This window comes from Uranotaenia lowii, chromosome 2, assembly GCF_029784155.1.
Source record: "Uranotaenia lowii strain MFRU-FL chromosome 2, ASM2978415v1, whole genome shotgun sequence".
Lineage (NCBI taxonomy): Eukaryota > Metazoa > Arthropoda > Insecta > Diptera > Culicidae > Uranotaenia > Uranotaenia lowii.
This window is the reverse complement of record NC_073692.1, coordinates 156,288,984-156,306,308: the sequence shown is the minus strand read 5'-3', so window position 1 is coordinate 156,306,308 and position 17,325 is coordinate 156,288,984. Positions and strand designations below refer to the sequence as shown.

At 35.2% G+C, this 17,325-nt stretch overlaps 1 protein-coding gene across 1 annotated transcript in view; it reads right to left on the bottom strand.

Moving 5' to 3' along the window:
- LOC129744096 (nephrin-like) overlaps positions 1 to 17,325 on the bottom strand; it is a 457,247-nt gene that overhangs the window by 62,926 nt on the left and 376,996 nt on the right. The window contains exon 5 of the mRNA XM_055736459.1: positions 17,134 to 17,227. Within this exon, the coding sequence (XP_055592434.1) occupies positions 17,134 to 17,227 (94 nt within the window). The remainder of the gene's footprint in view (positions 1 to 17,133; positions 17,228 to 17,325) is intronic.

Genomic DNA, 17,325 nt, shown 5'->3' with positions numbered 1-17,325 from the left:
CTACCACTCCGTCCACAGCGACAGGATTGAAAGAATCCAGAAAAAATTTCTGCGGTACGCGTTACGCCGTCTGCCCTGGCAAGATCCCGTACGGCTACCTCCTTACTCTGAGAGGTGTGGCCTACTATCAATGACGCCCTTGAGTCAAAGAAGAAACTATCTGCAACGAATCTTCATCTACGATATTTTGACCAACGCTATTGACTGTCCCCAACTGCTCCAGAGTTTAAACCTCTACGCTCCAGCCCGACAACTTCGCAATCAGTTGATTTTTTGGTTGCCAATAAGCAGAACAGTGTTTGGACAAAATCACCCCTTACACCGATGTTGTCAAGCTTTTAATGTTGTCTCGCACTTATTTGACTTTCATTTATCTAAATCTTTGTTTAAAAGTGCAATCCGTGATGTAAATTAATTTTTAACTAATTTTTAATAGTATTGTAATCTTATTTATAAGTTAGTTTTTAATATTAAGTCTGTATGGCAGTAGTCAAAGACTCAAATAAATAAATAATTTTGGAAAACAATAAAGTGAATGTTTTCAACGTCAAATATCTTAAATTATTCTTATTAGAATTCAACCATTTTTTGTCTGATTTTTTTTTGTCAGATTTTGCAGGTACGCAATGCCGACGGCAGGTGGCGAACCTGAAAATTTTGACAAAAAAATCCCTGTAAGAAAAATGTATCTTTTAGCCCGATTTTATCGTAGAAATTGCCTGTTTTTTTTTTTTAAATTGGGTGGCATTTCTTAACCGGGGTAGCATTTCTTCAAATCGATCGATGCGCATTCTGGAACCGGCATTGCGTACTGTTGGAAAAATTATCCAGAAAACGAAATCGAGTGTCCAGTCAGTATAGTCAGTGACACCACTTTGATATCAAAGACGGCGGCTTCCGTTTGGCTTTAAATTAATGTAAATTACTGAAAATCGCATGTAATCCCTACAATATGAAGATTTGGTGTAAACTCAATAAGTAGAAGTCGAATTGCGCTGTCCAACGCCATTTTAAATCTAAGAAGTCGGCTTCTGTTTATTTTAAAATGTTTCAAAATACTTGAAACTCTCACAATGTGAATATTGGGTGAAGGTGCTCAACGAGTAGAAATGGAATGTGCAAAAATAAAACCAAAACAGTAAATCTAGATTAAATCATCTATACTAAATGAATCAAAATAAAACAAGATTAAAATAAACAAAACAATATTTATGAAGTACAACTAGACATTACTAGCAGAAATTCGAGACAACTAGACAAAACTGTTTCAAGAGGACAAAACAAGATAAAAGACAAACAAATAAATGATTAATGGAAAATGAAATGCGGCCCTCGGATGAAACATTTTTCATATTTTAGAGCTTAAGGAAATTTATGTTCAAAAGAAATCGGCTGAAAGTTTTGCTTGAGACTAGGCCTTGTGCTAGGCCTGGGATCAATTTTATCATGCAACGTGTAAAATTTTGAATAGTCAGCTGATTTGGGCCACTCTATTAGAGCGCCTTATAAAAATCTGGTAAACTTTGAAAAATCATTAGTCCTACGAACAACTGTTTTAGTGCACAAGATACATTTTAGAAAGAACATACGCTGTAGCTTGTATCATATTTCTCATATTTCACAAAAAAGTTACACATCAAATTACATTAAACCACAAAAAATATCCTGAACAATAATTAAAAAAAAATACGTTGTGTATTTTTAAACGGTGATAAGCCAATCTATTTTGTAACCGTTAGGGTATTTTGCTCCATTGAACCCACAGAGAGCGAGCCACTTGAAGTATTCCTTCTGAGTGCTCAAGAAGTTCGTCGATTAAATATCGACGATTTTCCTGCCTTATTTTGTATAAAAAGAACACAAAATTGTTAAACAGGGAAGATTAGGAGATAGGTTCAATAATTAATAATTGAAAAAAACACTCCAATGGACTTTCAGAAATTCAAAAATTCATAACATTTACAAATACACATAACACTTACTGAACAGTAACGGGTATTTGGAAAATGATAAACGTCAACGGAAAATGAAACGGAAGCTGGTAAGGATGGGTAACTAACACCTTGACTCAATAAGGTCTTTCCACCTACAACCACGAGAGTAACTAGACGATAGTCAAGTGTTCTAGTTAAACTTAATTTTATATTACGTGGAATAAACCCATAAAAGTTATCAAGTGGAAAGAGAATAATACGTTGATAAAATCTACGAAGTCAAGTGAGTGTTCGACATCTATAATTAGTTACCCCATCCTTACCAAAGATCCCACTTAGGACCCTTAAAGTTCTGGGCAGAGATTCCGGCCAAGTGACCCTACCAAACTACGGTTCACACCAGGCGAACGGTTCGGTGAGCCAAATCCTTGGCTTAGTCGGAGTCATAAGCGTCGTGTTCCTCAATCGAACTGGACACGGCATCCGGTTACACGTGGCAACTGGGCAGGTGAACCGAATTACTACCCCGAAGGTCCTGACCATTCCGTGTCCATCCGCTAGTTGGGTCCACCAAATTGCCATCCCAAGAGGCAAAGGACCCAATGAAAACAGTGGACAACTATAGCGGAAAATCTCCAACAACTCAGAGCCTGTAGCAGTCAATCGGGTTCCGTTGCTCTGTCGAGGAGCCTGCGGAGCGTAAGCGCTGCGGGCACCATCCAGAGCACCAGCTGGAAATAAGCATCGAGGGCAACCACAACCGCCAAACCAACTTATCTCGATCTGGTTCCAGAGGGTGTTGTTTGATCCCTTCAAACGGGTTCGTAAGAATTCAAACAACTACCCTCCGGTTCCATTGCTGCGAATGGTTAGTTGACGACCACGGTTGGAAGCGCAGCGACGAATTGGTCCCGTTACGGCCGGCCGGTACCAGCGACAGCAGCAGCGGAGCACACAATACACACCCACATTACACGAGAAAAAGTAAGTTTATAATACACAACAAATTTAACATAAAGTCTCAAGTGTTTTAATTGATCATCCGACCAGTCTCCTAAAGCTAGAGCCGACCTTGAGCTCAGTGTTTCTTAAACTCTAGCTGGCCCAGCAAAAGAGGCGTTTGTAGCCCACCCCAGACGGTTGCCGTGGCTTGACCAGCAACTAGGGTCTATTGGCGACCTCCTTCCGAGTGAGCAAGTAATAATTTTCGTGTATCGTCTTCGATCTAAATTTACACGCCTCAGTAGAATTTTAGATTGTAAACGATATTCCGTTTTCATGCATCGTTTTCGATCTTAAATAACACGGATTTTTCTTTCTGCATACGTACAGTGATGTTTTTGAACCAGGGTAAGGTTTTACTCATAGTTTTGAGCCCCTCCCACCTAACAGAAGAGTCCCTCCCATACAAATTTTGGTTTTTTTTCCCACGATTAAAAAGGCATCCATTTTGTCTTTTCTTGTTTCCTTTGCACTATGGGGTTTGAGGCTGCAAAAAGTCAGAAACTGAACTTTATCGGATCGCTTTTTTTTATTTTTACTAGCTAATAACTTAATATTTCACTAAGATATTCCCAGTTTTTCAACTCATTATCTTGGATACTGAACGCGACACAGACATCAGACTTTGAAAAATTGAAAAATCTATATGCTGAAGGAAAAAATTAAATCACATATATTTCTATGGAAAACATTTTTTTCTTAACTTTAAAGTACACCATATGATAGCTTATATTAAATATTTTCTTTCAATTCTTTTAGCAAAAAGCAACAAATTTTTGAAGACCATATTTAAAAATGAAAAATTTATGCATATGCCTGGATTTTCTCAGGTAAAGATTAATATTAAAAGTAATTTTTTATCTCGTTTTGAGTCCCGATTCTGTACGTACAACAAACAGATTTTTGAGATCTGGCACAGGCCAGTAAGAATTCTGCGACAATCGAAAAGGAATAATTTATATACTCTATGGAATATTGCATGCGAGCTCATTGAAAAAAAAAATTAAATATGGAATATAAAACGCAAATAAATTTCATCATTTTCTGGCTACCAATTTAGAAAAAAAAACCGTCTTCAAAAGTTTAAAGTACACCGTCCTTCTCAGATAATTATTGAATATAACTGTTAGGGGCCATTCAAATATTACATAACGCAATTTTCGGTCAGTTTCAATCATATCTTGAAATTATAAATTTACTTATTTATTATTATAATACAGATTTTTTCAATCGTATATTTATCTGATAAGATGATAATTGAATCAGCATCAAATAAATTGGAGAACTGTTGTCATTGACCGAGTGCCAACGTCTCAAGATCGCTTACTATTCTACGCTGCCTCTCTAAACTTTAAATTTTATTCTCCAAACTATTCTAATTTTCATTTCCAGCGTCAGCTCCCTGAGCTATTTAAACGCCATAAAAAAAATTGTTGTTTGCTTAATTTTTCGCATTTTACAGGTTCCTAGATTCAAAAATCAGTATTTCATAATGAAAACATCATTTTTAGATTTATTTCGTTCATTAATTTGAGGTTTGAGAGTATTCCCAGTTACCAATTCCATTCCATTTCAGCTGCCAGATATTCCATGCTCACATCAAGTGTGAGGATTAATAACTAATGTAATGGTATGCAATTGCCAGCAGCTGATAAATTAAATTGCTTTGTGTTTCTACCGTTTACTTTTTTTCTGATCATTAACCCCTCATACTATCCACAGAGTATACGGAAAAAATACGAAGGCATAATAGCTGATCTACAGAAACCCAAATGTAATATTTTATTTTATATTCTAATTTATAATTGTGGTGAGTATAGTGTTGGTAAGTATCGTAATTTCCTTATTCATTAACAGCATTTAATGTATCAATATTCCATATATACTTTCCCAAATGACATAAATTCATATTAAGGCCTTTCCATATTCAAAATATTATATGAAGCGTTTGGTAGGGATCTCCACGCTTCATTCCGCCCCTGTATCCTGTATCTTTCGCGGTTTTCATTACATGGTTGGCCTGGCCGTAGTAATATCTGCAATGCATAGGAATATGTAACAGGTAATACGCTGAAAAGAAAAATGAAAGACGCAAGTCTTCCATTTTCCAGGATGCCTACATGTTTTGGTCATGTTGATGTAAGAAGAAGAAGAAGAAGAAGAAGAAGAACTGTTGTCATTGACCGAGTGAATTTTAAGAATTATGCGTATCAAGTTATGTCGTGCGGTGGAAAACTGTGGAAACAAAAATAATGAATCAACATTGTTGAATTCATTTATTGATTTATTTTTCCTTAAAAGTTTTTCAATTGGTTAATATTGCATTTCAAATATCTATCTATCTATATGTATCTGATTTCTAAGCAAATCAGATTCAGGATTGAACGTGAACCCCTGGTTACAACCATTTATCACAAAGTCCTACAAACAAAACTTTTCTACAGCATTTTGAAAACAATTTTTAAGCATAACTTTTTAGGGTGCTGTTCGTTTCCGTGTATACAAAGTGACGTTTAAACAGATTTAAATATTTTTGATACCCAAAATCTCACTCAAAAATATTTTGTAGGGGTGAGTGGGGTATCGTGGGCCATGGGGAAACGTGGGCCACTTTTAATATCTCAGATGTGTGTTGATATAAAAATCTCGAACCAACTGTCATCGTTGTCGCTTTGCGTGGGCATATATTCCTATATGTTGTTGACTTAAATACGCATCATATGCTTTTTTTATTTATCAAGCTAAAATAGTCAGAAAAAATTACTTTCATAATTAAAAATACACCCGCTAATTGCATCGATGGGGAACCTAAAGTTCATATAAAAAATTTGCTCATACGCTTATGATCTTAGTTTTGTCATGATCTTTCACATGGAAAAGGAATTTTTGATGAAACATCAATAAGTCACACAAACGCAACCAATTTGCAAAACATTGCATGCGGGGAATCGTGGGCCACACATCTCGAACCACCTATATTTTTATGTGTTTATACACATTCAGAACTTAAAAAACGTTGTCCCTATCTGTAAAGTTTTCTTATGCCAAATGAAGAGTTATAGAAAATATTTTGTCCATCCTTATTTTTATTTACATAGTATTCCGTCTTACGACATAACTTGACGAACATAATTCCTAAAATTCACTCGGTCCATGGCAACCGTTCTCCAATTTCTCGGGCACCCCACGTTCGCCAGATCACGCTCCACTTGGTCTAACCACCTCGCTCGTTGCGCCCCTGCTCGTCTTGTTCCTACCGGATTCGTAGCGAACACCTGTTTTGCAGGACAGTCGTCCGGCATTCTCGCAACATGCCCGCCCAGCGTATCCGGCCAGCCTTCACCACCTTCTGGATACTGGGTTCGCCGTAGAGTCGCGCGAGCTCGTGGTTCATCCTTCGCCTCCACACTCCGTTCTCCTGTACGCCGCCAAAGATGGTTCTTAACACTCGTCGCTCGAATACTCCGAGTGTACGCAGGTCCTCCTCGAGCAATATCCATGTCTCGTGCCCGTAGAGAACAACCGGTCTAATGAGCGTCATATACAGGTTACACTTCGTGCGAGGGCTAAGTCTTCTCGACCGCAGTTGCTTGTGGAGTCCATAGTAGGCACGACTTCCGCTGATAATTCGCCTCCGGATCTCACGGCTGGTGTCATTGTCTGCGGTCACCAGTGAGCCGAGATAGACAAAGTCTTCGACTATCTCCAGCTCGTCGCCGTCGATCGTGACCTTGTTATTATCCTATCCATCCTTATCCATCCTATATAAGGAATTATGCATAAACGCTCGCGAGCCAGGTTTTGGAATCTATTCGATCATAGCTCTCTTTTTTATTTCATCATCTGAAATTGCTTTGAAAAACGAAATGAATTATGAAATCTCAGTTTTGGGTCAACTCATAAACTTTGCATGTTATTTGGTCAATTCAGATTTAGTGGGCCACGATTCCCCACCATTTTTCAAAATCCAAAAAATTTTGCTTTTTTTAAAACAGTCAGAATTTGAGGAAAATAACTTATTAAAAATTAAAAAAAAACCTTATAATTCCATGAAAATGTAGAAAACCATACCAATTTTTATTTTCATTCTATCTTTCATAATAAAGAAGTTATGGAACAACGAAAAAAAAATGGCCCATGATTCCCCACTCTCCCATACTTATTCTAAAGCAAGTTGAGAACTATTTCACTCTATATAATTTACATCGGCGAATTTGCAGCCATTCCGTGCACCCATGTTTAAATGTCATTTAAATTATTCTGATTCATAACTTATGTCTTCAAATATGAATGAATGAGTATAAAATTCATAACTATTTTACTCATACTAGTTGAATACAAATGATATTTGAAAACTAAAATTACTCAAATTACACGAAGGGCATGTATTAAATCTAACATAACTTTTACAAAATCCGAAGAAACTTCGCCAAATTTTGACAGAAACTTTGATTATAGTTCAGCAACAAAACAGACCTATAAAATTGGGAGTCAAGTGCTTAAAGTGCCACACAGCGGTTAATCCGAGAACTTTTTCCACAAATTTTCATGACTTCGCTTCGAAAATCAAAAACTTTATAACGAGAACACACTTCTTCTCACCATAAATCAACTAGGGATCATTGTTTTGAATGAAGATTGCGGATAAAACAAAAAGAAAGTGAAAAAATTACATCTTTTTTTAGTCCACTTCCATCTGTACCGTTGAGCCGTCAACACGTACGCCGGAGCATCGTATCGTTGCTGTGTACCTGCAGGAACATTTTACATTATTTATTTTTTTCCTTACCTGTATTTCAATCAGCACTTTTCAGTGCTAAAATTATTTTCATTTTCTTTTATTCATATTTTCTCTTTTCTTTCCAGCATGGGGAAGTCTTCGGCCGGCTCAAGGGCCGGAAGAAAACGAATTGCTGAACCTAATCCAGGGCCATCTGCCAAAAAAGTTGAAATTTCCAATTCATTCGATGTCCTTCATAACATCTGTGATGAGGAAATATTCATATTTAATTCTGATAAGAGTACTAAGAAACCTTCTTCTTCTTATACTCTTAAAAACGAAAAGATTCCACCAATAACGGTCACGATTCCTGACTTCAATGCCTTTCGAAAAGAAATCGTCACTTCCGTCAAGGATGTGAAGATTTCTTTTCAGATCGGTCGAAGGGGAACTGCTCGGAATCTTTTAATGATTTTCAAAAGGTTTTAAATTATTTGAATAATAAAAAACACCAATTTTTTACGTACGACACTAGAGGTGATCGTCCTTTTAAAGTTGTACTTCGTGGTCTCACCGGCGATCAGACACCGGATGAGATCACAAATGAATTAAATTCTTTGTTAGGTTTTTCTCCAATTCAAGTAATTCAAATGAGGAAAAGAACCAACACGAATAATACCAGTAGTGTTGGTTTTGCTCCTGAACTTTATTTGATCCATTTTAAAAAGGATCAGGTTAATAATTTGCAAATTCTTGAAAAGGCTCGTCTTATGTTTCATTGTCGAGTCAAATTCGAACCTTTTCGTAAAACTTCTACCAATTTTTTACAAAACATTACGCAATGTCGTCGTTGTCAAGCTTTTTGTCATGGCACTAAAAATTGTAGAATGAATGCCAGATGCATGTTTTGCGGCTCATTCGATCATGAAAAATCTAAATGCCTTTTTGGTGGTGATAAGCCAAAAACAGAATTTTTTAAGTGTGCGAATTGCGCAGGTAATCACTCCTCGAATTCGCTAGATTGTCCCATCAGGGCAAAAATTATTGCTTCTAGGAAACATCCCAAAGTTTCCAGAAAAGTTTCTTCTCCTCCTTCCTCTTTTTCGTCTTCACACGTCGGGCCGGCAAACAACCTGCCTGTTCGCAGTCAGCCTCGGTCGACATTGGAATCACGGCTGGGTAATACCCGAAGTGATTTTAATGTTACCTGTGCTGAATCTGCGCCCCAGACTCGTTGTTTATCGTTCTCAGAGTTGGTTGAAAATGGGTTGCCCTCTTCAGGTTTAACTAATAAAAATGGGAAAAAACCAAGTCTCAACGTTCATGCGAAGGCTTGGGAAAATCCCCGAAATTCAAATACTTGTTCTTCTCCTTCATTTTCTGATCCTAACAATTTTGTTGATTTGGGTGAGATTACTGAGGAAAAATTAAAATTTTTGCATCAAAATTTAATGGAAATGATGCAACTTATGTTGAAAGCAAATTCAATGTTTGAAGCTTTCCAAACTTCTTTTAATTATGCTAACAAAATTATTATGACTTTACGATTCCCTCATGGATCCAAATAGATGTTTAAACATTATGAATTGGAATGCTAGATCTTTGCTGGCTAACCAAGATGAATTCTTTTTATTTTTGAAAACTCAAAACATACATATTGCTGCCATCACTGAAACTTTTTTAAAGCCAGACAATAACTTGAAAAGCAATGCTTTCTTTAAAATTTTACGAAATGATCGACTTGATCGGCAAGGTGGGGGTGTAGCTATTGTCATCAATAGTCGTCTCAAATTTAGACTTCTTCCTTCTTTCAATACAAAAGTCTTAGAAACAATTGGAATTGAATTAGAAACTTCTATGGGGAAAATTATAATTGTTGCCGCATATTTGCCTTTCCAATATAGCGGTGAACAGAAAAATTTTTTGAAGGGAGATTTACAAAAACTCACCAGAAATAAATCTAAATTTTTTATTATTGGTGACTTTAATGCAAAACACCGATCTTGGAATAATATTTCATCAAATTCAAATGGGAATATTTTGTTTAATGACTGCTCTGCAGGTTATTATACTGTTGAATATCCTAATGGGCATACTTGTTTTTCTTCAATTAGAAATCCCTCCACAATTGATTTGGTTCTAACGGATTTAGGCGAGCATTGTAGTCAATTAGTTACTCATGCGGACCTCGATTCAGACCACCTTCCAGTAACATTTTCTATATCTCAAAGTCCCATTGAAAACCCTTTAAAATCAACTTTTAATTTTCAAAAGGCTAACTGGGAGCGATATATGAATTTTATTGAACGTACTTTAGATGTCAACGTTCCACTGAATTCAATAGAAGATATTGATTTGGCTGTAGAAAATTTGACAACTTCAATAGTCAATGCTAAAGCCGCTTCAATACCTAAAGTTAAACATAAATTTAATCAACCTTTAATTGATGATGATCTTCAGTTTTTGATACGACTGAAAAATATTCGTCGACGCCAATATCAACGTACTAGGGATCCTTATTTGAAATTATTTTATTGCGACCTTCAAAAAGAGATCAAACGTCGTTTAAATTTCATTCGTAATGAAAATTTTGCTAAAGCAGTAGAGGACATAAAACCCTACTCAAAGCCATTTTGGAAATTAACTAAAATTTTGAAAAAGCCCCAGAAGCCAATTCCTACTTTGAAAGATGGGGATAAACTTCTTTTAACTAATTCAGAAAAGGCTCAAAAATTAGCCCAACAATTTGAGTCTGCTCATGATTTTAATTTAAACGTTGTAAGTCCAATTGATGCTCAAATTTCCCTAGAATTTGATGATATTCTTTCCAAGCAAAATGTGTTTGAAAGTTCTTGTGAGACAAATATTGATGAACTTAAATTGATTTTCAAAAAATTTAAAAATATGAAAGCTCCAGGGGAAGATGGGATTTTCTATCTTCTTATTAAAAAGTTGCCTGAAAGCACTTTAAATTTTTTAGTTAAAATCTTCAACAAATGTTTTCATTTGGCTTATTTTCCCAATAAATGGAAAAATGCCAAAGTAACTCCAATTTTGAAACCTGGAAAAAGTGCCTCAGAGCCTTCAAGTTATCGACCAATTAGTTTGCTTCCTTCTTTAAGTAAACTATTTGAGAGAGTTATTTTGAATAGAATGATGATTCACATTAATCAGAATTCTATTTTCCCTGATGAACAATTTGGTTTTCGTCATGGACATTCTACTACACATCAACTTTTTAGTGTAACTAATATGATTAACGCTAGCAAATCTGAGGGTTATTCAACTGGTGTTGCTCTTCTTGATATTGAAAAAGCTTTTGACAGTGTTTGGCACAAAGGTTTAGTAGCTAAATTAGCTCGATTTGATTTTCCTGTATATCTCACCAAAATTATTCAAAATTATTTGACTAGCCGAACCTTACAAGTAAGCTATCAAAATTCATGTTCTGAAAAGACACCCATTAGAGCTGGTGTCCCTCAGGGTAGTATACTTGGGCCAATTTTATATAATATTTTTACTTCTGATCTTCCTGATGTACCAGAAGGAAAAGGTAGAAGATTATTTGCTGATGACACTTTGCTTTCAGCCAAAGGTCGAAATTTACGGGTGGTACGCAGTAGATTGCAAAAAAATTTAAATTCCTTTTTGAATTACTTGAAAAAGTGGAAAATTTCTCCTAACGCTTCCAAAACTCAACTTATTTTATTTCCCCATAAGCCAAGAGCAAATTTTTTAAAACTTAATGAAAATCATTCCATAACTTTTAATGGGGTTTCATTAGAATGGTCTGATCACGTGAAGTACTTGGGACTTACACTTGATCGGAATCTTACTTTTAAAAATCACATTGAAGATATTCAATCTAAATGTAATAAATACACTAAATCTTTTTATTCTCTCATCAACAGGAAATCCCGGTTGTGTCTGCGAAATAAGATGCTCATCTACAAACAAGTTTTCCGACCAGCGATCATGTATGCAGTTCCGATTTGGTCTAGCTGCTGCGCGACGAGGAAGAAAGCCATCCAGAGAATTCGGAACAAAGTTCTGAAAATGATTTTGCGGCTTCCACCTTGGCACAGCACCGAAGATCTTCATCGGATTGCGGGCATTGAATCGATCGAAGAGATGGCCAACAAAATCATCTCCAACTTCAGAGGCAAATCGATGCAGTCTTCCATCGCAGAGATTCGTTCTCTTTATGTTTAGTTTAATTTTAAGATAGTGTTTAGTTTTAAGTATAAAATATTTTTGCTATTACAGGATGTTCTCCTACATTAAAAACTTGATTGCGCTCAGCAAATTTAAATCTTATAAATAAATTTTTATAATCTAGTTACTTATAGGGCTATGAACAGTTCATTATTGAGCTGAACACCTAGTTTAATGCAATAATGTAATATAAGTGTAATGATGATTTGATACAAATAAAGACATATTTAAAAAAAAAAAAAACATCTTTTTTTAGTTATAAGGTTGTGAATTTAACCGGTCATTTTGATTGGTCACAGTCCAAGAATCCATGGTGAAATTTATATCGCTTGTTCAAAGAGCTTTTCATTTGACTGGTGCGGTCTTTCTAGAGTAAATATGATCTTACTGTCTTTCCGAGGCCTTCCACACGCCTCCAAATGAAAATAAGAATGCGCTTTAAAGTTCTTAGCGCGCCTATAACCACTTTCAACACCAGTGCATGAGTACCATTGCAATGGTATGAAGTAACCAAACACCAATTGAAGTCTTTTAGTTCGAATTTTGTTGGTGTAGATTTGGGTTCATTTTATCGACTTTTTGCTGGGACATGCACGCAAAATAACTTGGAAATTTATTTTACGGGGTTTTTCACGTAAACTCAGCTTTTGTTGTGTCCCATCGGTTACTCGTGAATCCTGTAGTAACTTATCCACTTCCTCATGAAATTCACGTAAAGTCTAAGTAGATGGCTTTTGGAATCCTTTTCAAGGAATTTTTTTCAAGCGTGTTGTTGCAAATTCTTTAAGAAAAGGGAGTTGGCTTTGTAAAGCTAACATTGATTGCTGTGAAATGGTTTTGGGCCGTTGGCCTGTTGACTAACGAAATTAGTCTATTAAAAGATCCGGATGAGTGATTCAGTGGAAAGCTGCGCAGACAAAGTGGAGCAGACAAACACAAATGGCTATGAAGCTCCCGATTTGTGTCACCAGCTTAAAATAGAAGAAAGATTATCCCATGTTCACTGTCTTTCCCAAAAGAGTTACAGCACTGATTTGGAGTTTTTTTGTTGGCTAACTATTTATCCGATTGAGCCTTGTCATTCTGGTAAGTGATAATAATGCTTGTAATGTATTGAGTAGTTCATTTTTGCTGATCATTTTTTGACAGGAATGGCTCTGGATGCATGTATGTATATACCAGATTGAATTCACAAAGAATTCACGCAAATTGTACCTGGAGTCAAGATATACCAATTCTTATTGGGAGAGCGTTCACATAATTTATTCGAAGAATCTACGTGAAAATCAATTGGATAAAAATGATCTAGTTTTTCACGTAGATGCAACGTGAAAATTGTTTAGCGTGTGGCATGGCCGTAGGAACGGGGGGGTTTTGGGGGTAAACCTCCCCCCCACCCCATGAAGGTCCAAAAATGCCAGTTTTTTTTTGCTAAGCGGAAAAATTTGAAATTTCCTATCAAATTTTGATGAACGATAGTGTAACAATCTGAACTCCAAAACCTTAAAATCTCATTCCAGGACCACAATTTTAAATTTTTTTTACTAGTTGATAGTAATTGAGTCCCAGATATAGAACCCCAACAAAGTTAGACTAAGCTTACTAGATTGTCCGGATTTTGACCAGATTGTCTCACTTAGTCACACAGTCTCACACAGTTCTTAGAATTATGTATCTAGCGTCCAAATTTTTTTTTTAACCAATTTTTTCAAAATAAACATAACCATCTTTTAGATGGCCTTAATATGATTCTGAATCGGATGATGTGTTTCGATCAAATAAAATCAGTTTTCCACGTGTTTACCATCTTGATTTTAATAGAATAATTCCTAAATTTGCCTGCATATTGGCTGGATTTTGTGAAAATTTTGATACAATATGCTTTTATTTCGCCAGGTTTTAAGATAAAATTGCATGGATCTAGTTATCTTATTTTGATCTCCGCTGGGGTATATTCTTATCTAAGTTTTTTTCATATCGGCCAATTGAAATTCTAATTAGAGAGCAATTAAGACAGAATTGTGGGTAGCAATGTGTCTTCTTCGTCACTTACTAGAAACAACCCGCTGATGCTGGGGCAAAGAATCACACAAGTAGTTTAAAAGCTGTCGGTATCACAATGCCCTAGCTCACATTTTCACCATCTTTTCGTTTCTTCTACCCAAAGCGCTCTAGCTTTGACCTTTCCACCAATCAATTTTCATTTCTATCTTAATTGCCCTCTAATTAGAATTTCAATTTGCCGATATGTCATAAACTTAGATAAGAAAAAATATCTAGCAAGTATCCAGTTTATTGTTCTTGAATATAAGTTTGGATCAGTTTAAATATTTTAAATTCAAACTATATTTAAGATTTGGATAATTAAATAATAATTGAAAAAAAAATCATATTGATAAGAAATAAGAGATTTCTGATACGAATTTTGCTTTTTGGTTTTAAATTCATGAGATTTCTTATCTGGAATTGAGATTCAGGTTTTGAATTTAGGTACATAATTCAGACTTGGAACAAAAAATCAAGATTGACATTTGATTTAGATCAAATTTAAGTTTTATAGTCAATATTCAAATAGCAATGTAAGAATATTATAAAGAATTTAAATTGGAGGAAATGAATAAATTTCAAATTAAATTAAATTGAAATTTTGAATTCAACCAAAGTCAGTTTAGAAACACAATCCTGGTGAAAATCACATATAAAAGATAAGATCTAGATTCATTTCAAAGAATTTATTTTGTGAAAAATCTAGATTTTAGTTTTAAAGACTTTAATCACAAGATTCAAATAATCGAATATGTATAAAATAATAAATGATAATTTTTAATTTGTTTTTTATCCTCAGGTTTGAATTTCTGCTCGAAATTTTATTTAACATTATTAAAATATATTGCAGATTCTTTAAAATCAAAGGATCTAAATAAATATTAAATTTTAATGGAGTTTACAAGAGTAGAAAATAAACCTTATTTAAACAGTAACCTTAATTTTTTACTTTTATTTTAGAATATTTGATACATTTTCACCTATGCTTAACATCATTTTTCTCGTGGTTCGAAAGAATTAGCTTGCTTATTTATATGAGTAAAAAAAAGTTTTTTCCTGAATGAAGCGTTCAAAATTCATTTTTTGTTTCGATAAAAGTCGTTTCTGCATCATTGCATCACTTGCGACTTTTATCAACGATAAAGTTGCATCATGCATTAAAAAACTTTTCTGGAGGCAACTGACATATTTTCATGACAAAAAATTGGCAAATCCTAGGAGTTATTTTCAAAAATTGGAAGCTTTAAAGCTATAATGCAAAATAACTTCAATCTGAAAAGTTTGTAGTTAGTAAACAAACATTTTCTCACTTTTACATGAATTGTTTAAGCAAAAATGTTCAAGGAAAAAAATGTCATCAAACCCCCCCCCCCCTCCCCCCCTTGAGCCGGTCCTTCCTACGGCCCTGGCGTGTGGTAATTCCGGAAAGAGCTTCGTGGGCCACAAAAAGACAGGCGTGGGCAACATGTTGCGCATTTTTGCATTCTTCCGATAGATACGAATAAAGTGTCGGATAACGCCCAATTGTTGTGGTTTTCGTCGCTTTAGAAAGAAATAAAATTTATGTAAGTATATTGCCTCCACTTAGGTAGGAAAATGCTGTTTTTTCAACTATTATACGATCATTCTGTAATGTATATAGATCTAATATCAAAACAGCATAAGCATATAGCTACAAAAATCATAGAAACCTGGAATAGCATTAGAAATGATAGATTTAGTCGTTAAAAATGTTTATGCAAATCGCAATTCCAAGCAAATAAGTAAACGATCGTAAAAATGGCAACTTTATATCGGTATAAATCGGATATGAAAAAAAGTCCTCCATGTTTGCAAATTTGTTCTCCAGCGCGAGATTTAAGTGAGTAAATAAAGTTGTTGTTCTCTCTGCAAGTAGCAGTGCAACCAGATTACTTAAAATCAGATAGTTCATTTGAAAGAACTGTCCAATGAGAGAAGCAGCAAATATTGTAGCTGGCAACGGTTAGCATGAATTAAGAGCAAAACTTGCACTCTTTTGCTTACTTTCAGAATATACGAATAAAGTGTTGTATATCTTCCAATTCGTATAGTTCTTATCGCTCTATAGACAGGACTTCGGTAGGTAAATACTGCTGTTTTTTCAAGTTTTATCCAATCATTCTATAATGTTTATGAAACGTATAACAAAGTTGTTGAGAAATATACCTTTTACAAAAAAAATTGCTGAGGAAACTGTTGAAAATTCCAAAATGGTTAAATTTATAAGAATCGGTTGGATAGTTTTGAAGATACAGAAAAAATAGTAATCCGGGTCCATTTGACCCTAACTGGGTAATTGGCCCTTTTTAACCTTTAAAGAAAGTTAAAGTAATGTTTTAAACAGCCGTTTGTTCTAAATCTTAGATTGAGAATACATCGCCTAGTTCTGTTTTGAAACTGTTATTGTTTTATCTTATTTCTTTCAAATTACTTTTTTTCTCTACATTCCAATCCAACTTACAACAAGCAATTTTTTGAAACAAATAAATAATCATGAATATTCAAGGTCTCACAAATCTTCTTCTTCGAAAAACATTATAGATTAAATTCAATTGTACCAGGGTTTTATTACCATCCGCCGATCAATATAACTTTTCCGGTATTTTATTTCCTTGCTTTGACTACACATCTAAAAGGTGCCGAAAGAATTTCATCTGAAGCTCCCCTTCATCGAATTGATACATTTTTTAAGGTTAGGTTGCTCCGAGGAAGGTGGGTAAGATAAATCTTTTTTTTCTCGTTTCGCCCCTTCCTGAGAACTGATATTTTCCAATCCGATTGTGATTGCTATTGCTGGCTCATTCAAAGTGTTGCTCACCCACCGTTATCGAGCGTTGCCTCAGTCGGGAGCTAAATGCGAAACCGCTTATTTATTATTTCACCTGGAAAACGGAATTGGTTGGATTTTGGATCCGGTTTTCGAACTTCCACCTGATTGCACATTTTCCGGCCAGACGGCTCGACATGGAATGAAAGCAGGAAAATAATGCTTGGGTATGACTTCGAAAAGCATTCACCATTGCTTAGGGTTTTTTTAAATGAAAAATTGTCTGGATAGACTAAATTTGTAACTTTAATTGCCCTTTTTATACTAAGAAATATTTTTGTTTCAAACTCTGGGAAGTTGAAAGCAAAGCACTCGTTCGATCGCAAATCACTGTTTTAAACGGTTTAACCGTAATGCGATATACTTACTGATGACGGTAAGGTTGAAGCGAAAGCTCTGCGTTTGGCTGTTTTGAAAATCGACTCTACACCGATAGATTCCTTGATCATGGCGCTTAATTTCCTGTTTTCGTCCGGCAGCGATGGAAAAATAGAAGAAGAAAAAACAGAAGAAGGTTAAATCGGGAGAAAACAACAGACCTAAAGAAGCTTTCACTATCA